This window comes from Cricetulus griseus, chromosome 4 (assembly GCF_003668045.3).
Source record: "Cricetulus griseus strain 17A/GY chromosome 4, alternate assembly CriGri-PICRH-1.0, whole genome shotgun sequence".
NCBI lineage: Eukaryota > Metazoa > Chordata > Mammalia > Rodentia > Cricetidae > Cricetulus > Cricetulus griseus.
Window position 1 is genome coordinate 217831879 of NC_048597.1, and position 27456 is coordinate 217859334.

A 27456-nucleotide genomic window follows, 5' to 3' on the forward strand; every position below is an offset into this window, starting at 1 on the left:
AGGAGCCCCATCTCTCCTCTTATCTGACTAGTTTGGTTATCTCACACCCAACTATAAAGCCCACTTACTCAACTTCCTCAGGGTTCCAGACCTTGCTATGCTAACCCTTATTCTTCTTTTAAACCCTAGCCTCTCTTCTCACTGCAAAATAAATCAGCAACTTTCAGTTTTACCATGGGCTCTCTTCTCTTAGTACCTACAGACAACTAGCTCTTGTATCAAGAGAGCAGCTTATACACTGGGCAGTGGTGGTGCCCGCCTTTATTCCCAGCCCTTGGAAGGCAGAGACAGGCAGTGAGTTTGAGGCCAGCCTGGTCTACAAAGCTACTTCCAGGACACCCAAGGCTGTTACACAGAGAAACCCTGTCTCAAAGAACTGAAGTTGGGGAGGAGGGGGGAAAGTGAGGGAGAAAGGGGAAGAGAGAGGCTTATAGTCACTTACAAAGGTACCAAGGTTGTGCTTGTGCCTATATTGAGACTCATTTCTCCAGACTCAGTCCCTAGCCATATCACTGCCACCTCTCATTGACAGTCCTGGTGTACAGAACCAAGTTCTTAATGTTTTATTTTATTTTATTTTATGTGCATTGGATGTATGTCTGTATGAGGGTGTCCCCTGGAATAGGAGTTACAGACAGTTGTGAGCTGCTATATGGGTCCTGGGAATTGAACCCAGGTCCTCAGGAAGAGTAGCCAGTTCTCTTAACCCCTGAGCCATCTCTCCAGCCCCCTAATGCTTAATGTTCATTTACTTTTCTCCCTTCCTGTTAGGTACCTGCAGATGATGTCCATTGTCTTTGGTATCCAACATCTTCCGGGCTGATCCATGGTCACTTTCCGGGATGGCAGCAAGGTGACTTAGCTGAGGATGACCCTGACTGAAAGGCTGCGTGAGAAGATATCTCAGGCCTTCTACAACCATGGGCTGCTCTGTGCATCCTACCCTATTCCCATCATCCTCTTCACAGGGCTCTGCATCTTAGCCTGCTGGTATGTTTCTGATTTGCCCTCGGTGTGGTAGAGCAGCGTGTGTGACAGTAGGCTTCACTAAACTACTGTGATGGAGCTCTTGGACACTGTACATTCTCACATTGTGGGGACTTAATAAGGATACTCATTGGAACTGCATTCTGGAGAGTCTGGGGAAAACTTGTAAAAGCTAGTAAGAGAACATTGTGTGGAAAAAAGGAACTAGTGTTTGTTGGTGTAACAAACTGATTTGTTTACCAGTGGTGAGTTTCTCCTTCTAAGAAACTTCAAGGCATAATCTTTTATTTTTCTTTTTCTTTCCTCGAAGTGGCAGTTTCCTTTTAGTGTTAGTTAATAATACTGCAAGGCAAAATGCATTTGAACAGCTTACTGGGTACTGGCTATAGGCTGACTCCAAAGACTTGCTTCTCTGTACGCTTGTCATTTTCTCATGTTCATATGGAGACTTCTTCTGACCCTTGGGGCCTGGTGGGTTGCCAGGGTCTGTAGTAAAAGCCATGGATGCTTGTGTTTCTTGCCTGTTTTTCACAGGCCTCATATAAGCCTGAAGACTGACTGATTATGACTTTGTAAAATGAGGGACTTGATATAAAGTCCTGAAGAGATTCCACCTGCCTCTGCCTCCCGAGCGCTGGGATTAAAGGCATGTACCACCACCACCCGGCCTTCCACAGCTTCTTAAGCAGCTGCCCTATTTATATGGCAGACTAACTGGGTATCTGTAAAAATTGTTCCCTACATTTTTATTTATTCATTTTGTGTGCTTGTTTGGAAGTCAAGAGAAAACTGTCTGTCCACTGTGTGGGTCTGTCAGCTGGAATGCAAGTCCATATTGTCAGTCAGCCTTTACCCACTGAGCCATCTCAACAGCTCTAACTGAATGTGTTTTGGCATATTAGTTAATCCATTTGGTATGAGTAACACACAGGCTAGTCCCATTAAAAGGCTAAGCAGATGACTCTGGAAGCCCAGACCTGTTTGAAGTCTTGAACAATTTCTCACACTTGATACTGGAAGGGATCTTGAGAGTCAGAGGTTCAGTGAACTAATTTTACAGAGTAGTACTCTGTCAGGCCTGTAGGAGTACAGTTTCTTCACCCTTACAGTTCAGGGTGCACTCTTGGGTGTGGCTTTTGTGGTTATTGTTTCCGGGGTGCTTTAGCATGTAGGGATTTGGACAGGCTGCTTTGTGTGAGCCATGGTATAGGCTCCTTCTCTGACAGGAGCTCACTGAGTTCTTGGACCTAGGCATACAAATCTGACTTTCTATTCTGGGAAGTTGTTCTGTTGGAACAACTCCCTTTCTGTCAGAGCCTTGAGTTGCCCAGAGAAAACAAAGCATGGGCATCAGCCAACTTTTAATAATTGTGTTAGATATTCAGGTTCCACTTAATTGTTGTTTTTTATTCCTTAGATAAGATTTGTTAAGCATAGACCCAAAGGACCTCTGCACTTAATATCCTTCCTCAGATCCAGTGGTTTTCTGAGCTATAGCAATGTAGCTGTTTTTACCCCAGTTCATCACCAAGTACCCTCCAAAAAGGACAGAGTCGGAGTAGAGTGGGTAGTGACTAATGGTGGCTCAGGAATGTGCCTTTCTCCATCAGGCTAAAGAGTCAGGGGTTGAGAGGTTGTGTATGTAGGAGTCAGATGCCCTCAGACAGCAACAGGGGTCGGATTTTCTTTTCTAAGCTGGCACTGAGGCTCTGGGATCAGTGACTGAGACCTGAGGATACTTCTTTCTGTAGCCTGAGCACTGAGCCTTGTATGTGGGCTTTGGTAAATTCTTTCCTGCCTGGCTCCTGAGTGCAGTAACTATTTATTCCCCTTCTGGGAAAATCTGATGAAACCTGTAGCCAATAGGCATTGTAGCAAAAGGTGTGTTTATATTTCCTAGAGGTTAGGCTACTGGGATCCAAGGGGCTGGCCCAGAAGGTCCTAGACCTTCCCTGGTAGGGTATGTATGTATGTGCGGCGTACTGTGTGTTGAAAGAAAAGGGTATAGGAAGGTAGACGTCAGCTCAGAGAGGAAGTTGGTATCAAAATGAGATCATACTAAGCTTCCTGAGGATGATGGTCCTGCAGGAGTTTGAGAACCGGTTCGGTCCCTTTCCTTCTTGCTTTTGTTTAATATTTGCTTTTGAGACCAAATTTCTCTGTGTAGCCTTGGCTGGCCTCAAACTCACAGAGATCTGCGCCACTACTGCCTAGCTCCTCTTGCTTTTCTTTTTGGGGAGTGACTGGCACCTTCAGCTGAGGCAGTGTATCTCAGCAGTAGTGGTCTGTATTTCTCAACCCCTTTCTGTCTATACCTCAGATTGTCCTGTGATTGTCTTTGGGGTCACACAAGTGAGCTGTGTAACAGCTTGCCTCAGTCTGTTTAGACACATCTGTATGTTCTTTTCACAAATAAGAGAAAAAAAATCAGAGTAACTTGAGCCTGTCTATGCTTATAGTTGGGTGGGCCAGACTGGCTGAAATCAAAGTTTCAAAGCCCTAAAGCCTAGACTCTGGAGGCCCAGTAGTCAGCTCTGCAACTGTTCCATGACACTGACTGTTTGAACATTCAAAACCAGAGCCTCTTCTGGTCTCAGACAAACCCTGTAAAAATTCCCAAAGCTTATAGGAAGTTAAAGACTGCTTTATCACCCAAGATTTATGCAAGTAGAAGGTCAAACAGGAGAACCCTTCAGTCTCTTAGTACACTATTCTCCTAGTCTTATACTATTTACCCCTGGCAAGTGGGGAGCAAGTGAATGAGCTGGGTTTGGTGGCACACTTGTAATCCCAGCACTCAGGAGGCAGAGGTATATAGATCTCTGAGTTCAAGGCCAGCCTGGTCTGCATAGCAAGTTCTGGGGCATCCAGGGCTGTACAGTGAGACCCTGTCTTATAAACAAAAACAAATGACTGGAGAGATGGTTCAAACTTCTACTTCAATAATGTATGGGCCATCCAGACAAGAGCCAGGAGGGAAGTACATGCCTGTAATCCCAACACTAACAGGGTTAAGGTAGGAGGATCAAGAGTTTAAGGGAGCCTCCGCTATGTAGTAAGTTCAAGGCCAGCCTAGGCTACATGCGACTTACCTCAAAATAATCAAAAACCCACCTGAACACAAAAAGCAGCAACAAACTTAAGGTCAGTAAGGAAATAGAGGCTCGACACTACTGTAAACAGAACAATAAGCATAAACGGATCACTTCACCCAGCAGCCATAGAGTACACTTATCACTGAATGCGTTCACTCCACAGGACAGACCAGGTATTAGGTTACAAACAGATGTTAATTTTAAAACTTCCAAAAGTCCCTCTTTTGAGCACAGTGGAATAAAACCAAAATAAGATGAGTAACAGAAAGAAAACAGGAGAATTCACAAATATATGGAAATTAAAACCAGTGAGTCAAAGAAATGAGTTAGAAATACCTTGAGATGATGAAAATAAAAATGTAACACACAAATACAGTATGCTGTAAGCAGGTCCTTCTTGGGCCTCAGTCATTCCCTCAGGCACCACTGACCCCAGTGACCTTACACTGGTAGGAAACAACCTGGTACCGAGAGGAAGGAGAATTTGTAAAGCCCGTTTCTGGGGACCTACAGGCAGTGAAAGAGCATGCCGTGCGTTTACTATGCATGAGATAACAAAGCTGGAGGGACACACCACTGGAGCATCCTGACTGCTGGGGTGACCAAGAGAAACCAGATGGACAGACTAATGGGTTAAGGTGCCTCTGGGTGACCCTTGGGTCTAGGATGACCATTAGATTGGTGACTGGTGGTGGTTGGTGACAGACAGGCGTCAGTGAAATTGGTGACTGGTGGTGGTTGGTGACAGACAGGCGTCAGTGAAGAATATAGAAATTTAATTAACAGGAAGATGTCTGGGCAGTCTGTAACATGGAGTGACCTGGCCCTAATTCTTAGCTCTGAATTACTGTACATAAACCCTCCAGCTTAAGGTCTTCCCTACTTCCCAAGTAAGTCTCCCTTGTTTAATATGCTCTCTTGCACACCTCTGGGCCTTGCACAATGTCTGGCCCTGAGTTGATGCTCAAATATTTGTTGAAAGAATGATCACTGAGAAAACCCACCAGGCAACTGGTTGCCTATTATTGGTGATACAACTGCCAGGAAGCCATATCCAGAGAGGAGGCAGAAGCAAACTGCACACAGATTTCTCTGCCAAAGAAACTCTCACCGGTTGCAATCCCCTAGGTTAGACATGTCTTGGATTGTAGGATGACAGCTATAGAGGAAAGCAGATCTCCATTTTCTCAAAGACGCTTTCCTCTTAAAGAAGGACAAGTGTTTTTGACAGAAGGTTGTGCTATGTAGCCCAAGCTGGCTTGGAACTCACTATGTGGTCTCTAGGCTGGCCTTCCTGCTGCTTCCCAAGTACTGGGATTATAAGCATGTGCTGGCACACTCGACCTCAAAGATGCTTTCATGTTGAGTTAGTCTCTGGTTCCATTTGAACAGTGTATCTTTTTGAAGCTCACTATTTGGGTTGGGTTTGGTTGACTTATCTGGGTGACCTTCAGCCAGATACTTGATCATTATTTGTCTTATCTATAAATGGAGGGAAGGATGTTGGCGCTTACCTCCTGAGGAGACGTATTTACATGGCTAATACACTTAAAATGTTTAGAATGGTTCCTGGCACAGAAGCTGGAGAGATGGCTTTACAGTTAGGAGAACTTGCTGCTCTTCCAGAGGATTCCAGTTCTGTTCCTGCACCCATATGGCAGCTAACTACCATCTGTAACTCCAGTTCCAGAGGATCCAGTACCCTCTTTTGGCTTCTGCAAGCACTGTGTTTGTGTGGTGCACAAACATAAATGCTGGCAAAACATGCATATCCATAAAATAAAAATAAATATTTGAAAAAAATAGTTTCAGCTGAGCAGTGGTGGAACACACTTTAATCCCAGCCCTCGGGAGGCAGAGGCAGGCGTATCCCTGTGAGTTCTAGGCCAGCCTGGTCTCCAGAGCAAGTTTCAGAACAGGCTCCAAAGCTACAGAGAAACCCTGTCTCAAAAACGTTCCCCAATAAAAAATATAAATAAGTAAGTAAAAATAAAAAATAGTTCCTAGCATATATTAAAAGTCTTATGTAAGAGGTTCGATGATGATGATGATGATGATGATGATGATGATGATGATGATGATGATGATGGTGATGATGGTGATGATGATGATGGTGATGGTGGTGATGATGATGATGATGATGATGGTGATGATGGTGATGATGGTGATGATGATGGTGATGATGGTGGTGGTGGTGGTGATGGTGGTGATGGTGATGGTGGTGGTGATGGTGGTGATGGATGGTGGTGGTGATGGTGATGGTGGTGGATGATGATGGTGTGATGGTGGTGATGGTGGTGATGGTGATGATGGTGATGGTGATGGTGGTGTGGTGATGATGGTGGTGGTGGTGGTGGTGGTGGTGGTGGTGGTGATTTACCGTCTCCCAGGGTTTCTGCTTTCATGGCCTAAAATTAAAAGTAGATTGCAGCTGGGCGTTGGTGGCGCACGCCTTTAATCCCAGCACTCAGGAGGCAGAGGCAGGTTGATCTCTGTGAGTTCGAGACCATCCTGGTCTACAAGAGCTAGTTCCAGGACAGCCTCCAAAGCCACAGAGAAACCCTGTCTTGAAAACATAAATAAACAAATAAATAAATAAATAAATAAATAAATAAAAGCAGATTGCAAAATACATACATGCAAACCAAAACTCAAGAACCACAAACATCATCATCAACAACAATGACAAAGCACACACACATACACACACACACACACACACACACACACACACACACACACACACACACGTGCCAAAAAATCCCAGCCAGTGAGGCATGGTGGTACAAGTCTATAAATCCCAGCATTTAGGAGGCTAAAGAGTAGTGAGTTCAAGGCCAGTGTGGGCTACATAGGAAGATTTTTATCTCAAAACAATCAGTGATTGCAATAACCTTGTTTTATTATTTACTTATTTTTTGTTTTGTTTTTTAAAGCTGTGGCTAGCAAGGAGGTTACCTCTAGATTTGTTTTTGTTTTTGTTTTTCAAGACAGGGTTTTTGTATAGCTTTGGAGCCTATCCTGGCACTCGCTCTGGAGACCAGGCTGGCCTCGAACTCACAGAGATCCACCTGCCTCTGCCTCCTGAGTGCTGGGATTAAAGGCATGCACCATCAACACCTGGCTTTACCTCTAGTTTTTTATTTACAAAAATTTTAATTTTACGTGTAGTATGTCTGCATGAGTGTAAGCAAGAAAGTTTCCTTGGCATTGGTTACAGATGAATGTGAGCCACCCAAAGAGTGCTGGGCACTGGACTCAATTCCTCTGGAAGAGCAGAAAAAATCTTATTGTTGAATCAACTCTCCTGCCTCCACAGCTTTATTCTCAGTATCTTCAACTAGAAACTGCCAAGTGTACCTTGACAGTGGATAGACTAATGTACTATAATATATTTATTCAAGAGTAGTGCCTACCTATGATGTCAGGCATTTTATTGTAGTACTACAGGTTGAACATAAGGCCTTAGACATGCTAGGCAGACACTCCATCACTGACTCATATCCCCAGGTCAAATATGTGTGTATAAAATGAGAGGCGCTGCGTGCAGTCACTCACAAAGGAGTACACAAATAGGATAATTTATTTTGTATGATATTCAAAAGTAGGCAAAACTGAGCTGACAAGATGGCCCAGTGGGTCAAGAGTGCTTGCTGCTAAACCTGGTGACTTGAGTTCAATCCCTGGAGTCTACATGATGGGAGGGATGAAAGAACCACCTGCAGGTTGTCCTCTGACCTCCACACATGCTCTGGAATGTACGCTTTCCCCCACAGCACATAAATAAGCAAACAAGCAAGCAAATAAGTGTAAAAAACAGTCAAAACTGTGGCAGGTATGAGCTGGATAGTAAGAGCATAAACAGCAGTAAGAGGCTCAACACTAAAAACAAATGAAAAAGTGCACGGAGTTTGTAGTGGGAGAGACTGTAGTTACTGTCTCTGGAGGCCATGGAAATGTTCTGTCTCACTAGGTAATGATGAGTTACACGGATGCACAGATGAGAACTGAGCTCTCTGTCCATGAAGTGTGCATTATGGTCATCTGAGTTGCTTCCTTTTTGTTTGCTCATTTTCAGGATAGTATCTAAGTGTAGGAAGGCCTCAAAATTGCCACTCTTTTGCCTCAACTCTCTTATACAAATTATTTCAGACTATTAAAAAGATTTTAGACCCGGTGTGATGGTGCACATGCCTTTAATCCAGGCACTCGGGAGGCAGAGGCAGACAGATCTCTGTGAGTTCAAGACCAGCCTGGTCTACAAAGTGAGTTCCAAGACAGCTAGAGTTGTTACACAGAGAAACTCTGTCTTTTTTTTTTTTTTTTTTAAAGCCAGATAAATAAATAATAAAAATTTTAAATCATAAAACAAAATATACATCTATTTTATAGCCTGCTGACTGAAGCCACTTGATGGATCCATTAGCTTCTGTTCGACTTGGGCCAGAGTAATCCCCACCCTTGGTGTATCCTTCACAATCCACATGATCTGTCCCTTTAAAACACAGCAGCTTTAAACTGCTCGATCATCTGAATCAATTCCAATGCATTTGTATTCTCCCCCCTAGGTTTTTGTTTTTGTTTTAATTATCTATATCTGATTGGCAAGGTTTTAATTTGTTTTTAGCATCTTGTCTAAAATCTCAGAGAACATTTAGCCAGCCTGGTATATTAGTTGGGCGTAGGCTTTGTGATTACAATAAATTTGAAAACTTCTGGTCCAGGTGATTCTGAATGTCAGCTCTGAAATGGTATGGCTAGTAAAATGATGTTCTCATGCAGTTCTAGCAAAGGGAATGCAGTGGGAATTGCAGCTGCTCCTTGTCACACCATCTCACAGCAGACTCCGCCTCTCAGACCTCCTCACTCTTCCCTCCTTTCCCTTCTCCCCAGCTACCCTCTGCTGAAGCTCCCCTTGCCTGGAACAGGACCTGTGGAATTCTCTACTCCTGTGAAGGACTACTCACCCCCGCCTGTGGACTCTGACCACAAACAAGGAGAGCCCAGTGAACAGCCAGAGTGGGTAGGTGCTCAGCTTCCCACTGAGGAGAGCCCTAGCAGAGAGCTGATTGGTGGAGGCAGACTCTGCAAGTGACAGTAAGAGTGGCCAGCTTCAGATTAGTGGATTCATACACTCACCTGCTTTAGGAAGGCACTGGAATGTTTAGTTACACATGTAATGAGTAACCTTTATTGAAAGAAAACATCGAATGATGCCAAGTATGAATGCCCTAAAAAGACTAGGATTTTCAGTTGTCCTATCAGTGACCAGCTGAACCTGGTTCATACCTGGCCTAGTCACACACCGTGTGCAGGGACCAGATAATAAGCATTTCCTCCTTGATCCTCGGTAGTCATGAGGACAGCAGATCATCCCCAGAGTAGTCTATCATCAGAACCCCAACACTGCCTGGTGACTGCAAAGTGCTCCTAGTTTTCTCAGACCAGTTAGGCATTTTTCTGTCTTCATAATCCAGTCAGGTGGTTTTAGAAGTACAGGTTTTATTTATTTTTTAAACAGGAAGAAAAGTTGGGACCCAAAGTAAGTAAGTGCCACTTAATTTATGAGGGTCAACACAGGATTAGAACTCTTTGTTCTCCCAGTCCTAGCCAACTGGACCGGACTGTTGTCACTTGATGAGTTCTGGGCTGAGCACTGATATGAATGAGGAAACAAAAGAAGAAGCCTTTCCTCTCCAGTTGAAGGGCTTGCACTTGGACCCCACTCACTGATTTTTACACTTGCTATTCGAAGCTCACAGGCTTGACCAGCTCATACCCGATATCTTACCCACCATGGAAGACATGGTAGTCTTTTTCTTATTTTGGTTTTTCTAGTTTTCTTGTTTTTGTTTTGTTTGTTTTGTTTTTTGAGACAGGTTTCTCTGTATTGTTTTGTAGGCTGTCCTGGAACTCACTCTGTAAACCAGGCTGGCCTCGAACTCAGAGATCCGCCTGCCTCTGCCTCCCGAGTGCTGGGATTAAAGGTGTGCGCCACCAATGCCCGGCTGACATGGTAGTCTTTACATGTGTGTCCTTCATGTGTTGTGCTTTGGTCCCATAGGTTGGTGCTGGGCTTGCTGAGTTTTTGAGGAAAAGTAAACCTGGGGCAGAGCTCTGCTTCTCCACCTCTTGACAGTACAGCGTTTTATCTCCATTTCCTTTCTGGTTAATGCACACTAACTAGTTAGGAGTTTGACCCTCCTGTTACTGAACTAGGACAGACATCCTAGTAAGAGAGGCATGTTACAGTTACACATTTCCTCAATGAGAAATTTGCTTCTGTGCTCACCAGGACTGTGCCTGTGATGGTCAGAGGACACATGGTCTAAGACCATCTAGTTCTGGGCTAGAAAGATACCTCAATGGTCAAAGAGTTCCTAGCAGGTTTGGTTCCTAGATGTGCATGAGGTGGCTTACAACCATTTGTAACTCTAGATCCAGGGGATCTGATGCTCTCTGGCCTCTGAGGGAACCTTCTTCACACATGGTACACATAAACTCATGCAGGCACACACATACACACATACACACATATAAAAGTTTTTTGAAGCCAGGTGGTGTACTCCTTTAATCCCAGTACTCAAGAGGCAGAATCAGGAGGATCTCTGTGAGTTCAAGGCCAGTCTGGTCTACAGAGAGAATACCAAGATACCAGGGCAACACAGAGAAACCCTGTCTTGAAAAAAAAAAATAAATAAAAATAAAAATAAAAAATAAAATAAATAAAAAAGCAGTCAAAAAAGTTGGCTTTTTCTTTTATTTTTTTAAAAGAAACCATTTTGTGTTCTATGTCCCAGATGGATCATTGGTTCATAATGGGATCTTCTTGATGCAAATATTTTACCATCATTAACTGCTTAATATAGTTCTACTATATGTTGACCTGATGATACCTAGGCCCCAGCAAAGTGATTTCGTTTATGGATGTTTCTTGACTAATAGAGTTCAGTGGGCCTGTTTGTACAGGGTAGATGTATTTGTGGGCTTCCCTTAGTAGCTTTCACTGACCTTGGGTGGTGACAGTGAATAGGTGCACAGAGCAGTTTAAGGTCTGAACAGTCAGAGAATTCTGTAGCTCTTTCTGTTACAACCTCTATCCTCCAGTGATGGAGGAGACTCAGGATTTGGTGTTGTAGCCACATACCATGTAACTCAGTGATGAGTTACCACATTCACATTGGCTTTGTATGATAAAAATAGAAGCCCACAATAGATTGTGAGAACCATTTCAGTTACAAAGGACAGAAAACCCAACTTAAAGCAGAGTAAGTAGAAAAGAAAGACTTCACATAACTCATAGGGGCCGAAGAGCCTTCTACACTACTTGGCCAGGTCCTCAGGAATCCATCTCTGAGATCTGTTCCCTCTGGACCAGCTTCCTCTCCCTCTTCCTAACAGTGGCTGGAGGAGCTCCAGCCCTGTGTGTGTGCGCAGCAAATCTAGTGGATAAGTTCATTCCCAGATCCTGTCCCCCAGGGACCTACTTTGTTACTGATGTCATCACCCGGCCAAGCAGGACAAATTATGACTTCTGGAGAAAACATTGAAGGTCTGGGCACTGGGAGGGACACAGCAGCCACCACCCACCCACCACACCAGAGAACTACAGCTTTTGTATTCCTTCCTTCTGCTCTGTTGTTGCTTTTGGGGTAAATCAGGATGCTATGGGGACAGCTCAAGGTGCTAGTCCTTGAGGAGGTCTCAACCTGATTGTGGAGATATGATAAAGATTTTTAAAGTTTAAAATATATGTTGAAGTGACATGGTGGAGGTGTGGGACTCTGGAGTTTGGCTCAGTGGTTAAGGGTGCTCATTGTTCTTAAAGAGGACCGGAGTTCTGTCCCAATACTCATAGGCAGTGCACAGCCATACCTAACTCTTTTCCCAGGAGATCAACACCCTCTGGCCTCTGCAGGCACCTTCACACACCTGGAGCACATAAACTCAGGCAGGTGTGCACACACACACACAAAGATGGGGACCAAGAACTTTTTCAATGGTCAGTGCTGGAACAGTTTTTACAATATAGTTAAGGAGTATTGAATTATATACACGTGTTTGTACACTGCAAGTAAATAGTAATGCCTGTAAGTCCTGAATCCATTTGATTAACTGACTACATAAATAAATAGGGACAATAGGCAAACACTTGGGCAGAAAAATTCTGAATAATTGATGTAGATAGTCCTCGTTCAAGAAGTTAGCAGGTAATTCCCTTCTCTTTTTTGTTTTGTTTCTTCAAACAGGGTTTAATATTGCCTAGGCTGGATACAGGAGTGTTTCACAATACCCAACTTCTCTGCTTCTTTAGTGTCTAGAGACGTCCTTCCACAGAGCACAGGCAGGGAGGAGTATGTGCAGTGGAGAACCTGACAGGCAAGTCCTCAAGAAAGTGGCGGATTCCCTCTAGAGCCTTGCTCCCAAGTGGATAGTTCTAGTCTACTGAGTAAAACAGCAAGCAATCCCAATTGAGGGACACCCCACAAAATACCTGGTCAGCACTCCACAAAACAAGGAGAGTCTGAGAAACTGTCACAAGTTAAGAGAAGCCCTTGGAGGCATGGTATGGTCCATGTTTTCAGAAGTTTCAGTCCAAGTTTAGGTGGCTCTATTGCTTTGGGTCTGAGATGAGGCAGAACATACTGGGGGAAGCAGAGTGATGGAGGAGCCTATTCTTCTCATGTGACAGGAAGCAGAGGAAGAGGGAGAGAAGCAGGAGTGTGTGCGCGCGCGCGCGTGCGTGTCTGTCTGTCTTTGTGTGTGTGTCTGTCTGTCTTGTCTGTGTGTGTGTGTCTGTCTTGTCTGTGTGTGTGTGTCTTTGTGTGTGTGTGTGTCTGTCTTGTCTGTGCGTGTGTGTGTGTGTCTGTCTGTCTTGTCTGTGTGTGTGTCTCTGTCGTGTGTGTGTGTGTGTGTGTGTGTGTGTGTGTGTGTGTGTGTGTGTCTGTCTGTCTGTCTGTCTGTCTGTCTGTCTGTCTTGTCTGTCTGTCTGTCTGTCTGTCTGTCGTGTGTGTGTGTGTGTGTGTGTGTGTGTGTGTGCGTGCGTGCCTGTCTGTCTGTCTGTCTGTCTGTCTGTCTGTCTGTGTCCCCAGAAGAAGATGTCAGATCTCCCAGAGCTAGAGTTATAGGAATTTGTGAGCTTCCCAGCATGGTGTTGGAAACTGAACTCCAGTCCTCTGGAAGAGCAGCAGCATGTGCTTATAACCACTAAGCCATTTCTCCAGTCCTCACAGAGTCTGCCTAATCATCCTCGCCAGGTTCTTGGTCTGAGTTCAGCCCACTCTGTGTTACACTTGTGTGACCTATGGCTTTGTAGGATTGGCAGAGGTCTGTGGTTACAGAGAAAGAAAAACAAAGCAGAAACAGTAGAGACTTTCATTTCCCAGTGCATGGCCTTGGGCAAATGAGGTTTGTACCTTCGTTACCATATTCATAAAACAAGGGTGATAATTATACCTGTGTTAGACATTATCAAAAGGATTAAATGAGAAAATATGAATTTAGCGCAGTGCCTGGCCCACCATTGACATTCAGCAAATGTTTGTGCCTGTCACAGTAGATCTGCTGGCCTGATCAGAGAGAGAACAGGTGTGCATGCCTTGGGCCTGCCCTTAGCTTAGTGGTGCTGTCTTCAGGAACCTGACCTAACTGCCCTGCTCTTGTGGGTCCCCGCTGCTCCTCCGTGCTTGCCCTGCTACACTTTGGAAGTTATGTCACTCAGATTTACACAAATGCCATATTTACACACCACAATGCTAAAGGAAGGATTCTTGTTGGGTAAGTAAAGAGCAGGATTGTTTAAGAGACAATGAATGTGCCTGTTATTTTATTTTGAGCATTGTAAGTGAGAAAGTTGGTAGGCCCAAGTTGTTTCTGGGCTCTTGAGTTCAAGAGTGGATAGTGAAAGCCATTAATGCCCTTACAGGGAATAACATGGACTAGATAGTGGAAGCCATTCCTTAAAAGGAATAACCAGGGCTAGAGAGATGGCTCAACAACTAAAAGCACTTATCACTCTATGGAAGGCCCAGGTTTGGATTCTAGAATTCCAGTTCCAGAGGATCAGATGCCCTCTTCTGACCTCCAAGGGCATTAGGCACTTATGTGGTACACACATCTACATGCAGACAGAACATTCATACACTTAAACACTGTTTGCTTTTTAAAAAGAATGACAGTGAAAATGGTGGCAAAGAAATCAATATTAATGGACTTGTAGGGGCTACTCGGCTGAGTTGATACTGCCTGGGATGCTAAATCCAGTTTCCATAATTCCAGGGAGTAATGTTTTCATTCTGATGCTTTGCTGGATTTGATTCACATCTGTTATTTTGATTGGCCTTCACTGGGACCCGATTTAGCTGGGTGGTTTATTCCCATTTCCCTAAGCAGTATGGAAGACCTTGAGTCTTGGAGAGCCCATGGGCCCTCACCCATAGCACACAGCCAGAGATGGTGGCACTAGAATTTGAATCTAAGTAGCGCTGTTTACTTATGAAGGAAGAGCTAAATTTAAAATAGAAAGTGGATTTTAAAAGAAGAAGAACCCAGCCGGTGGTGGCGCACCCCTTTAATCCTAGCACTCGGGAGGCAGAGGAAGGCGGGTCTCTGTGAGTTCGAGACCAGCCAGGTCTACAAGAGCTAGTTCCAGGACAGCCTCCAAAGCCACAGAGAAACCCTGTCTCGAAAAACCAAAAGAAGAAGCAGAAGCAGCAGCAGCAGCAGCAGCACCCCCCCCCCCATCTGCTCCCTATCAGCAGTGTGACCTTAGAATCGTCCCTTAGCTGTCCTGACTTTGGTCCTCTTATCTAGGTATTCAGTTCAGGGTCTTTCACAACACTGCAGTCCAGCTGTCAGCCCAGGCTTCAGGCACCTTAGAATTCAGCTCAGGGAATCTGCTCCCACACTCACTCATGTGGCTGACTGGCTGCAGAGTTCTTGCAGGACTCTTAGCTGCTTTCTGAGTGTTGGCTAAATGCCCTTTCCAGAATGGCCAACATGATGCATTGTTTCACCAGGTGTTGGTACCAGAAGATGGGAATTTTTATAGTGTTCAGTAACCTAAACTCAAAGATGGCATCACTTTGACTGTATTCCCTGTCAGAAGTAAATCAGTAGACTAGCATTCTCTTACGGGGTGGGCACAGGGTCTTGAGCCCCAGAAGGTGTGACTTATTGGGGTCCATGTTAGAAGGCTACCTACCACTATCTCCTAGTCAAGGGCCTTTACTTGTTGGGGGCATCTGGGTTCCATGAAGGCTTCTGCACCTGCTGTCACACATGTAGGGTGCCATTCTCGGTCTGCTTCCACGTCTGATTGTCACTGGAACATCAGGGAGGGTTATTAAGAGAACCCATCTCCACTGGATGGGCGCACTATACCTCATCTTCACTAACATTTCACTGCCTGCCTTCTCACCAATACTGCATCTTCCTGCTCAGAGGACCTCTGGGGTGCTGGAGAATCCCTCTCCTCAGGACAACCTGTACTCAGTGTCTGTAGGGGCAGAATGGAGTCTCTCAGCTCTACCTGCTCAGGCTCTGTGAGGTCACTTGCTCAATACACCCTTTTCTGCTGCCTCCCTGTTCCCTGTACCTGCTGATGAACTAGTGGTTTCAGGGTCTGCTTCTGGAAGTTTCCCAACCAGTCTAGGGACTGTGAATGGCTTCTACTGTGAGAGAGTATTCGTGTCCAGAGAGATTTGAGGTCACATCAGATGATGACTTGATATAATGATGACTGGGCCAAAATCTTGACGGAACTAGAAGAATGTGGAGCACCTTCTTGGAAGGTTCAGAAGGAAATCTGTGGATATGAGTCAAGAGCCATGCAGCCGAAGGACCCAGCTAAGCTGAGGAATGAGTCTGTGTGGGAGACATGTCAACACGGTCTGTCAGCAGTGAAAGTGCAGGGGCTGTGGGTTACCCAGAGTGGACAGGACATCAAAGGAGAAAGTTGTCTAGGGCAAATGGGATGGCGACATACTCCTATAGAAATACGGTGGAGGGCTGGGCGTGGTGCTGCACCCATGTAATACCAGCACTCCAGAGGCTAAGGCAGGAGGATTACAAATCTGAGGCCAGCCCAAGCTACGTAGTAAAGCACAGAGCAAATACATAGAAAGCCCTGCTGCCTACCACCTTCCCTTGAAAATGATGGTGCTGTAGCTACGCTTCCAGGAAGAAATGTGGATAAACTTGGGGAATGGGCACTAATAAAACTTAGGGAACCTGACCCTATATCCCAGATTGTGAATTGTAGTTATTAGTGCTTTGTTGAAATACTGACCCAAAGCCAGGAGGTGGTGGTATTAGCGGCACATACCTTTATCCCAGCATCACTCGGGAGGCAGAGGCAGGTGGATCTCTGAGTTCGAGGCCAGCCTGGTCTATAGAATCAGTTCCAGGACAGCCAAGGCAACACAGAGAAACCTTGTCTCAAAAAAAAAAAAAAAAAAAAAAGGTGCAGGCCCCCAGGGTTCTGGGTTGGAGGAAGGTGCAGTGCACTGGAAGGGTGTGAGCTCTTCGCTGGAAAGTGGTTGAAAGGTCAGTAGGTCACACTTTGGGGGGGAAGGGAGAGGTGCGGTGCGGAGGTGGCTTGTTAGAGTCACCGCTGTCTCACACCCAGTAGGACTGAGCCTGGGGCTGGAGGCTCCATGGTGCCATGAGGGTGCTGTGCCTCATAGGTTTGGGGATGATCCCCAAAAGAGTCTCCTAGACCTCTTGGCCTCTGGGAAGAAGCTTCCTTCCTTCACTCGGGTAAGTGTGTGTTGAGTCAGCGAAATGCCACCAGGTCAGAGCCTATGGCAGCCAGAAGTGCTTGGCTGCTGTTTTGAGTGAGCTCTGTGGGTCAGAGTCCTCACTAAGCTGGCATCATAAACGACTTCACAGCCAACACTTGGAAAATGAGGCAGGAGGATTACTATAAGTTCCAGGCCAGCTAGGACTAAGCCTAAGACCTTGTTTCAACCAAAAGTAAAGTAAACTGAACTTTATGAACTTTGCCTCTAAGTTGTTCTTTGAGCCCAGGAGATGGTCAGTGGGCTTCTCGTTGTCCACTCATCTGCCTGTGGATTCCTGAAGAAGGCAGGTTTTGGCTTCAAAACAGCTACCTCACTCCTCAGGGATGCCCTGCTCCCTCTAATCCACCCCTCTTCCCCCCTCCCTCCCTCCCCCCTCCCTCATTGCCATTGAACCTCCAGGGCATCTCTCCAGAATCTTGCTTTCGTTAGGCATCCCCTCTACCTCAGGGATATTTGGGCTTTTCTCTGTCATCAGCTTAAAGCCTAGAAGGTTCAACCAGGTTTCCAGGTTGCCATTTCTCTTGCCCTGACTACCTTCCAGGGTTCCTTTATGCTGTCCAGGTTCTTTCTCTCAGTGTCCATCATTCCTCAGATGGACGCCTGCCCTGCCCTCTGCCCACCTCCCCATTCTCACAGCTGTGGCTGACACAGTGCACACTTTAGGAATGTCCCACACTTTAGGAATGTCATGGGAAATTGCTCTTATCTGCAGTTTGGGACATGGTTCCAGTGATGTCAGCATCAAGATGGAAGCATTCATTGTCATTCTGCCAGAACTGTATGGAACCACCAGCCAGCATGCTCTGGGAGGGAGACAGGCACACGCCAGGTTTAGTGAGAGAGTTGGGTCTGAGACATTGTGGCACCCTCTTTGGTTAAGAAACTGCCTGAGCAATCCTTGCTTCCTCCAGTACTGTCTGGGGTCAGACAGAGCAGTCTGCCATTTAGTACTAGTATTTCTGTTAAAGCCCATCTCTGCAAATGGGCAGAGGTGTGCTCATACACCTTCTTGTGTGAGTGAGGTAAGCACACATCTGGGTGCTGCAGGATGGGTGTTATTTTCTTTCACAGTGAGGAGCCTAGAAGTCAGGGAGTTCAGGAGTGCTTCTGACACCATAGAGTTGGAGGTCTGGGATTGACAATTTGTATTTGCTGCTTTTGACATAGTTGTTGTTAGGTAGCATGGCTGGCAAGGCACTTGCTTTGTAAACCAGGCTGATCCTCAAACTTGGGAAGGTCCTCCTGTCTGCCTCTCAGTGTTAGATTGTATAAAGCATCACCATACCCAGCTAGAAACCTGGTCTTGATTTTTTTCTTGTTTTGGTTTTTTTGAGACAGGGTTTCTCTGTGTAGTCCTGACTGTCCTGGAACTCTCTCTGTAGACCAGGCTGGCCCCAAACTCACAGAGATCCACCTGCCTCTGCCTACTGAATGCTGGGATTAAAGGCATGTGCCACCACCGCCCGGCTAGGCCTTCATCTTTTTAAAAAAGATTTATTTTAAGTGCATTGGTGTCCCTCCTGCCTGTGTGTCTGTGAAAGGAATCCCCTGGAACTGGAGTTAGACAGTTGTTAGTGTCATGTTTGTGCTGGGAATTGAACCTGGGGTCTCTGCAAGAGCAGTCAGTGCTCTTAGCCTTTGTGCCATCTCTCCAGCCCCTAGGCCTTGATCTTTTAAGCACACAGCAGAGGAGCAACTCTGTAAGAGCAACACCTGTGTATCAGTGAGACAGCTACATGCCTCTGGGAGCTTGTACTCTGGTGCAGCCAACAGCTATGCTCTATAAAGAGCTAGACAGTAAATGAGTTAGGCTTAGTAGTCTGTAGTCCAGATGTCTGTTGTGGACACACAGCTCTGTTGTAATAGGGTGGGTTTAGATGATGACGATTGAGGTGCTTTTAGCATATCTTTATTCTAGGAAATGACAGAAAATGAACCTGGGCCTTGCTTTGGCGTATGGGAGCCATGTTTTCCTGATACCTGATCCATTAGTACGTTTTCCCATTGGCGCATGCTCAGTGAGCTCTTACTGAGCATGGTCCCATGCTTTCTTACTACCCTGTCCTATTCCTTCTACAGTATGTGGGGGCCCCAGTGGCATACATCCAACAGATATTTGTGAAGTCATCGGTATCTCCCTGGCACAAAAATCTTCTGGCAGTAGATGTGTTCCGATTGCCTCTGTCCCGGGCATTCCAACTGGTGGAGGAAATCCGGAATCACGTACTGAGAGACAGGTATTTCTCTCCAGGACCCCAGACTCCTGAGTACCAAAGGGAGTTATAATCCTCAGTCGTAACTACCCAGTCCAGTCAGCTTTACAGTTCTCAGAGTCCTCGTGGGCTCTTTGTGACTGTATCCTCACAACTCACAGAGTGAGTGTGAATGGGCCTAACTGTAGGGAGGTAACTGAGAAACAGCTGACCCATGGCTCCTGTCTTTGGGCTCTGCTAAGATTAGCAAGCTCTACCTGGGGGTACCTTCTAGAATATGTTGGCTTCACACACTGTCACCATCAGGTTTTAGTTCACTAATGACTTTGGCAAGAATTTTGGTGAACTAAAACCTTAAAGTTTCTTCCTCTCCTACTTGTCCCCTAAAACTGGCATAGGTGTTTAGTGGGGATGTTTGCATGCTCGTACACACTTGGCTTTCCTGGAAAGAGATGGGCTTTCGAGCTCCAGTGCATTCTGAGGGCTGGACAGATGCATGATCACATTGAGCACTTGGAAGCATTTCCCATTGCCCTAGGCGTCAGGCTCTCCTGTAACACCCCCACTACTCCACCCCCACCCCTGGAAATAAGGCATTTAGGAGCCTGATGACAGGCTGTGCCCCATAGTGCAGTTGGTTGGCCCTGTGCTGGCAGAAACAGCAGAGGCTTCCTCCTGTCTTCTGCATAGCTCAGGGACCAAGAGCCTGGAGGAAGTTTGCCTTCAGGTGACCGACTTGCTGCCAGGACTCAGGAAACTCCGAAACCTACTTCCTGAACATGGCTGCCTGCTGCTGTCCCCTGGAAACTTCTGGCAGAATGACTGGGAGCGATTCCATGCTGACCCTGACATCATTGGGACTATCCATCAGCATGAGCCCAAAACTCTGCAGACATCAGCCACACTCAAAGGTACCCTCAGCACTCAGGCTGGAGAGAGCCTGTGTGTGTGGTTGCCTCTCTCCTTCAGTGGGTGCTCTAGTCTATCAGGGGCCGCCCCTTGCTTCTAAGAGTAACTGCAGGGAAGGGGTCCTGGGTGGCCATGCCGCCAGCCCGTCCCCATGACTGTGACTCCTATGTCAGAACTTGCTGGTTTCCACCCACAGACCTGCTGTTTGGTGTGCCTGGGAAGTACAGTGGGGTGAGCCTCTACACAAGGAAGAGGACGGTCTCGTACACCATCACCCTGGTCTTCCAGCGCTACCATGCCAAGTAAGTGCTTAGGCTCCCGATTGCTGTGTGGTACTTAGCTTGAGTGGTCGCTTCTCTGACCAAATGGCCCCAGGCCTCCTATTAAAATGTTTATGTCTTTTTCACTAAGAACTAGGTCTGATCACTTGAATGAGGATGGTCCTCAGGCTTGACTAACAACAAGGGACCTGAGGCATCTCTGACAGTTTCTGTGGCCTGGTATTTCCTCTGGTTTCTTCCTAAGCCCTGGGCAGTGCCTCGGCTGACTACTGAGCTCGGTGTAGCCTGTGTCTTGTCTGAGCCACCGCACAGCTCTCCACAGTTGGCAGGGTACTTGCGGTGCCTTTGACCAGCACTTCTGAGCCTTTGGCACCTGGAGTTGTGTGATAAGTCAGGGAAGGAGGGTTGCCAGCTTTGTCATCCTTTCGGTGTCTGGAGACTATAGAGCTGTTGAGAAACCACAGAGAAGCTTTCTTTCAAGAGATGGGAGGAGGAGACCCTGCTGGGCCCCTCTAGGGACTTTTTTGTCTACAGGTTTCTGAGCAGCCTACGTGCCCGGCTCATGCTCCTGCACCCTAGCCCCAACTGCAGCCTTCGGGCCGAGAACCTGGTCCACGTGCACTTCAAAGAGGAGATTGGCATTGCGGAGCTCATCCCCCTCGTGACCACCTACATTATCCTGTTTGCCTACATCTACTTCTCCACACGTAGGTCTTCAAAGGAGCTTTCCATGACACCCACTTCCCTGCTGTTAGACATGGTTTGGAGCCGAGATGTAGAATCTCTCTGGTGGTCACTAAACAGGGCTTCATTCCCCCATAGAGTCTCAGGGGCTTTTGAGGAAAAGATACTTTGTGGGTTAGAGCTCCCAAAAGAACGCTATGTTCATGAGACCAGAAGTGTCTGTGCTTGTCATTTTCTTCTGGTTACAGCCGGGGCCTTCTCTTCCTTGATTGTCGGCACATTCCATTTCCAGGAGCTGAGTTAAGGAGGGTTCTGGGGGCTGGGGGAGGTACTGCCCTGATATGCCCTCTCTGTTCTATAGGTAAGATCGACATGGTCAAGTCTAAGTGGGGACTCGCCCTGGCAGCTGTGGTCACAGTGCTTAGCTCTCTGCTCATGTCTGTGGGGCTCTGCACTCTCTTTGGCCTGACACCCACACTCAATGGCGGGTAGGTCTCACAGGGCCAGAGTGAGCGTCAGGCCCCTTGCACAGCTGGGCCTGATGGTCACTACTGGTGACCATTGGGTTAGATGTTTGCTGTTACCCCCATGTCTTTGCCTTTTTACTTTTGACATTGAAGAGGTACATGTTCTTCCTCTTTAAGCATATGTGTATGGCATATCTCTCTCTATAGAACATGTGGTTATGTGTATGTATGTGCGTGTACATATATACACATATGCATTGTGTTTTTTATATAGAATATTTGTGTTTGTATAGATGGTATCTATGTATATATAGATGTGGATGTTTAGATTTTAAATCCATATATACATTGCTTTTATTTTTTGGTTTTGGTTTTTTTGAGACAGGTTTTTTTTTCTGTGTAGCCCAGGCTGTCCTGGAACTTCTTCTGTGGACCCAGGCTGGCTTCAAACTCACAGAGATCCACCTGCCTCTGTCTCTGCCTCCTGAGGGCTGGGATTAAAGGCATATACCACCACCACCCAGTGCTTTTATTTTTTATATTTATTTTTTTTATTGTTTTTAATATGTTGGGGGATAGGAAAATGTGTACATGAGTACAGGTTCCCATGGAGACCAGAAGAGGGCATCAGAGCGCCTGGCCCTTGGGGGGGTTGTGCGTTGCCCGACATAGGCGCTGGGAACTGAACTCAGTAAGCAAGAGCAGTAAGCACTCTGAACTGCTGAACCGTCTCTCCAGCCTCACACTGCTTTCTAGTGGCTTGTCTTGAGTCCAGGGAGTATGGGATCCTGAAGCCTGTGCACATGTGTCATCTTCACTGTTGAAAGAGGGTTGGGAAGGTGGCTCCATGAGTAAGGCACTTCCCGCCAAGCCTGACGACCTGAGTTCAATCCCTAGAAACTGCATTATAGGAGAGAGTGAGTGTGCACACACACATAATGCATAAATGACTATAATGAAAGATTTTCCTCTTAAAGATTTAAATGCCCAGTCAGAGTGTCAGTCTGTGTTGTCAGTATATGGGGATAGAGTGTTTGTATTCTTTACAGATGTTACTTTCCCCTCACTCCTCTGAAAATCTTAGTCCAGAGCCCTTTCCTGCTTTGGTTTCTGGCTGGCCTTGCCTGCCTAGTGGTACCAACCCACTGGCTGGCCTGCCCCTGACCTTGGCTTCTGAGGCAGTCTTAGTGAAAACCACTTTCTCCCCAGTACTGAGTATCAGACCCAAGGCCTAGGACACTAGTCAACAGCTGCACAGAAAAGCGACTGTATCGCTGTTTGTTCATTGTCCTGGACTGTCTGCTTCCTTTTCTGAGCCACTTTGAAAGCTTCCCTCACATGGGTGAGGCTCAGCCAGCAGCCAGATGCTCTATGAGACACAGCATCTCAACACAGGTTAGGGATTAAGGCTAGGATCATACCTCCCATTTAGATAGTATCTTGGCCAGGAGTAACCAGTGTAAGTGACCTAGAAATGGTGGTTCCATCAGCCACTGGAGTCTAGTGTGGGAGGGAGGGCTAAGAAAGCTGTAGTCTGGCAATGGGGACAATGATATTCTCCAGGGGGCCTCTTCCAGTCTCCCTTTCCCATTGGGTAGAAGAGACAGGGATGGTAGCTGGCCCCTTGGCAAAGCTTGGAGCCTGCTTCAGAGCTAAAAGCTGTGTTGACAAGAACCCTGTTGGACGGAGCTATATTAGGAAGGGTTACTGCCCTGTGCTGCAGGAGCTACTTGGCAGCCTGTACTGTGGGCTGGAAGCCCCACAGCCTTCCAGGCATCATGCCTGCTAAGAACCAACCCCTTTCTGTCTCTTCCTCTGTCCCCAGTGAGATTTTCCCATACCTGGTGGTGGTTATTGGGTTAGAGAATGTGTTGGTGCTCACCAAGTCGGTTGTATCAACCCCAGTGGACCTCGAGGTGAAGCTTCGGATTGCACAAGGTAATGCTGGGTGATTGGCTGTTTGTTTATATTTATGCCCAAGGAGATAAGGAGCTCTCAAAATCAACCTCTTAGGGCTGTGGTGATGACTCAGTCAGTAAACTGCACAAGCATGAGGACCTGAGTTCAATCCCCAGACCCATGTAAAAGCCCAGCAAAGTGGTTCAAGGTTGTAATCCCACCATTGGAAAGACAGAGACAAGTGGAGCTTTAGAGCTGGCTATTCGGTGAGTCTTGGACTAATGAAAGACTCTGTCTCAAAATACAAAGTAGATGGCTCCTGCAGAGCAATACCTGCTGTGACCTCTGACTTTTATACACACTTGCATACATATGCATCTACACAACCCTACAAAAACAAACAAATGAACAACCCTGCCTTGCTTTGGCCTTGAGGGTAGTATGTAATTGGCTAGCCTGTTAGTTTATATCCCAAGGAACCATCTGATCCTTACAGTGTACTTGGTCCTGGCCCATATGTCAGTAAGGAAGCTAGCCAGCCAGTAGCAGCCCCCACCCAGCCCCTTACAGAGTCTCACTGTGTAGCCCTGGATGGCCTGGAACTTGCCATGTAGACCAAGCTGGCCTCAAACTCATAGAGATCCTCCTGCCCCAGCCTCCTGAGTGCTGGGATTAAAGGTGAGCCACCATGCCCTGCTAAAAGGAGGTTGATCTCTCAAGGCACTTTATCCTGTGCCCATTTCTGTGAGGAACAGCCAGAAACCAGCTGTTCATTCAGTCCATCAACCGCTGATGAACTTGTGTGCCTTATTACATCCTGTGCAGGGTGTGGGGTTAGGAAGAGAGGAGCAAAGTCTCTTGTGAGCCCATACACACTGTAAGTGCAGAGATTTGTTCATAAGACAGTTGTGGTGGCATGACCTTGGGGACAGCATGGGGAAGAGCCAGTTAATCCCTCTATGGCTCTGGCCTGGGCACCACACAGACCTGCAGCAGGTCAGGAGTGGCTGGGGTTACAGTGGGTGGCACTGGGCTTTCTTCCTGGGTTTTCTCATCTCATCGCCCTAGTTCTCCTTTATTTTGATGGCCAGAGCATTCTGCTACACCCCACCTTTCCTCTGTAGTAACTGTGTGATGGTGGTGACGCCCAGAGGCTGGACCCCTTCACACTTCTGTCCTTCTGAAGACTGCAAGGTCAGGTGCAAGACACGTAACACAGGTAGGTCCTCACTGACCCATGCTCTGGGTTTCCCTCTGCAGGCTTAAGCAGTGAGAGCTGGTCCATCATGAAGAACGTGGCAACTGAACTGGGCATCATCCTCATTGGCTATTTCACCCTTGTGCCTGCTATCCAGGTAAGTCCCCAAGGCTTTACCCAAGGCAGCCAGCTGGGGTGTGTGTGTGTGTGTGTGCGCGCGCGCATGCGTGCCCTGTCATTTCACTCTAGCTTTTAATGGAATCTGTGTTGCTATGCCAGGGATTGCAAACAAGGACAGGGGAAGAGAACCTAATTCTCAACCTGTTCTTCCCCTTAACTAGACCTGGATGCAAATCACCTCTTTGCCCTGTCAGGGCAGAATTCACCTCTTCTTTCAGTGGTAACTGGCCAGAAAGGCACATTAGCAGGTCAGCACTTGTGGAGAAGGGCTCTTTTTAAAAAAAAAAAAAATATGTATATATGTGTATATATGTATATACGTATATATATATATTTATATTTATATATATATATTTATGTATGCGCACGCCAGAGGATGGCACCATATCTCATTATAGATAGTTGTGAGCTACCATGTGATTGCTGGGAATTGAACTCGGGACCTCTGGAAGAACAGCCAGTGCTTTTAACCTCTGAGCCATCTCTCCAGTCCTGAGAAGGTCTCTTTGGACTTAAAGTTTTCTGGGTTGGATCAGGCCCTTAAGCCTTTCTCAGGGGACTGGGTTTTCTGAAGAAGCAACCTTTCAGTCCACTCTGGAGAAAGGCAAGCAGGCTCTGTGCTGCCCCCTAGTGAGCTGCTAGCCTAACCCTTATAGTCTCCAGATGCATAGCTGGAGACTACTTTCCTTTGTCTTTGCTGTGCTCTGCTAATTCTGAGGGATCTGCTCTCCAGGCTTGCAGCCGTGTAGCCACAGTGTGTTTTTGTTCCAGGAGTTCTGCCTCTTTGCTGTTGTGGGCCTGGTGTCTGACTTCTTCCTCCAGATGTTCTTTTTCACCACTGTCCTGTCGATCGACATTCGGCGAATGGAGGTAAGTGTGGCTGAGCCTGTCCTCCCCACTCTCCGGCTTGTTGCATGCTCTCTTCAGACATGGGAGGTAGCACTCCCATGCAAGCAGCCTCTGAATCACATGGGGCCTGATCACTGTGCCCTCAACAGCTAGCGGACCTGAACAAGCGTCTGCCCCCCGAGTCCTGCCTGCCCTCAGCTAAGCCTGTGGGAAGGCCAGCACGCTATGAGAGACAGCTAGCTGTTCGGCCGGCCATGCCACACACCATCACACTGCAACCGTCTTCCTTCCGAAACTTGCGGCTCCCCAAAAGACTGCGTGTCATCTACTTCCTGGCCCGAACTCGCCTGGCACAGCGCCTCATCATGGTACCCATCACCCCTATTCTGCCTTGCAGAGGACAGCTTTCAGATCCCAGGGGTGGCCCTTGGAAGCCTTGCTTCCTGAGCATAGGAGTGTCTAGTATGAAGCAAGGTCAACGTTTTCCTGAGTTGTGGTTAAATCAGACTCCATGTAGCGTGTCAGCAGCAGAGAATAGGGGTGCTGGCTGCTGGGGTGTCCGCATCTTTCCCAGGCAGCTTAAGGGAGAGGCAAGTGACAGCCAGTCTCTGTGGAAGGTTTGCAGCTTGTCCCTCTGGCCATGCCAACCTGGGAATGGTGTCAGCCTTCTGGGCCTAGCCGAGGAGAGGTGGGAAGTTCTGTCAAACTAAAGCAGTGCCAGTGATTTCTAGCATTGAACACCCACTCCTTAGCCATGGGAAGGGAGCCCGGCCTCTAGTGACATTGGTCACCAGGTGGTAGTCAGAGAACTTGGGGAGGTTAAAAAAAAAAAAAAAAAAAAAAAAAAAAAAAAGCACAGATTGGAGGCCATGCCCCTGCCTGCACATCACGTGAGATATCCAGTGTGAGGGCCAAGATTGCGTGGGGCCTGGGGCTGCCCAATGCCTTCAAGGCCCTACTGAGCACCTGACACCCACTGCAGGCTGGTACCGTTGTTTGGATTGGCATCCTGGTATACACAGACCCAGCAGGGCTGCGTACCTACCTCGCTGCCCAGGTGACAGAGCAGAGCCCACTGGGTGAGGGCTCCCTGGGCCCCATGCCTGTGCCTAGTGGAGTGCTGCCTGCCAGCCGCCCGGACCCTGCCTTCTCCATCTTCCCACCTGACGCTCCTAAACTGCCAGAGAACCAGACAGTGCCAGGTGAGCTGCCTGAGCATGCTGCTCCAGCAGAGGGAGTCCATGACAGCCGAGCCCCAGAGGTGACTTGGGGGCCTGAGGATGAAGAGCTGTGGAGGAGACTGTCCTTCCGCCACTGGCCCACCCTCTTCAACTACTACAACATCACACTGGCCAAAAGGTAAGTGGGGCAGTGCCAGCTGCCAGCCTCTCTCCTGGGATCAGCTCGCCATCCCAGAGAATCTCCTCCTCCACTGGGTGAGAGAAAACTAGTCTGCATTCTGCATGGAATTTGAAATAGTTGGAAACAGTGATACAGGAGCTGGTGGCGCTCCCAGCAGACACCCCAGGGAGGGCGACCCTGAGTCCTTGCTCTGGGGAGTTAAAGATTGCTTGCCCCTCTTCCCTTGGCGGAATGAGGTCCGCTGATAGGTGTAGGGTGCTAGCTAGTGATGGGAAATAGCAAGATTTGGGTGGCAGAGCTGGTTTGGGGGTGGGGCTACAGGCAGTGAGAAGACTACATTAGGAGGGCAACCCTGCCTACCCACAGGTACATCAGCCTGCTGCCTGTCATACCTGTCACACTGCGCCTGAATCCACAGGAGGCCCTGGAGGGGCGGCAACCTCAGGATGGTCGCAGTGCCTGGGCCCCACCTGAGTCTTTGCCTGCTGGCCTCTGGGAGGCTGGACCTAAGGGGCCAGGTGGAACACAA

The 27456-nt window shown here is 47.3% G+C and overlaps 1 protein-coding gene across 1 annotated transcript in view; it reads left to right on the forward strand.

Annotated features, from left to right (window-relative positions):
- Nucleotides 1-769: 769 nt before the first annotated feature.
- The window catches only part of Scap (SREBF chaperone), a gene marked incomplete at its 5' end in the record, with an annotated part of 30573 nt that continues 3886 nt past the window's right edge, over nt 770-27456 (forward strand). The window contains 13 exon segments of the mRNA NM_001244036.1: nt 770-990; nt 8976-9105; nt 18965-19122; nt 19789-20009; nt 20204-20309; nt 20823-20995; nt 21334-21460; nt 23265-23377; nt 24599-24693; nt 25488-25586; nt 25715-25933; nt 26548-26924; nt 27294-27456. Coding sequence (NP_001230965.1) covers nt 869-990; nt 8976-9105; nt 18965-19122; nt 19789-20009; nt 20204-20309; nt 20823-20995; nt 21334-21460; nt 23265-23377; nt 24599-24693; nt 25488-25586; nt 25715-25933; nt 26548-26924; nt 27294-27456 — 2103 coding nt within the window.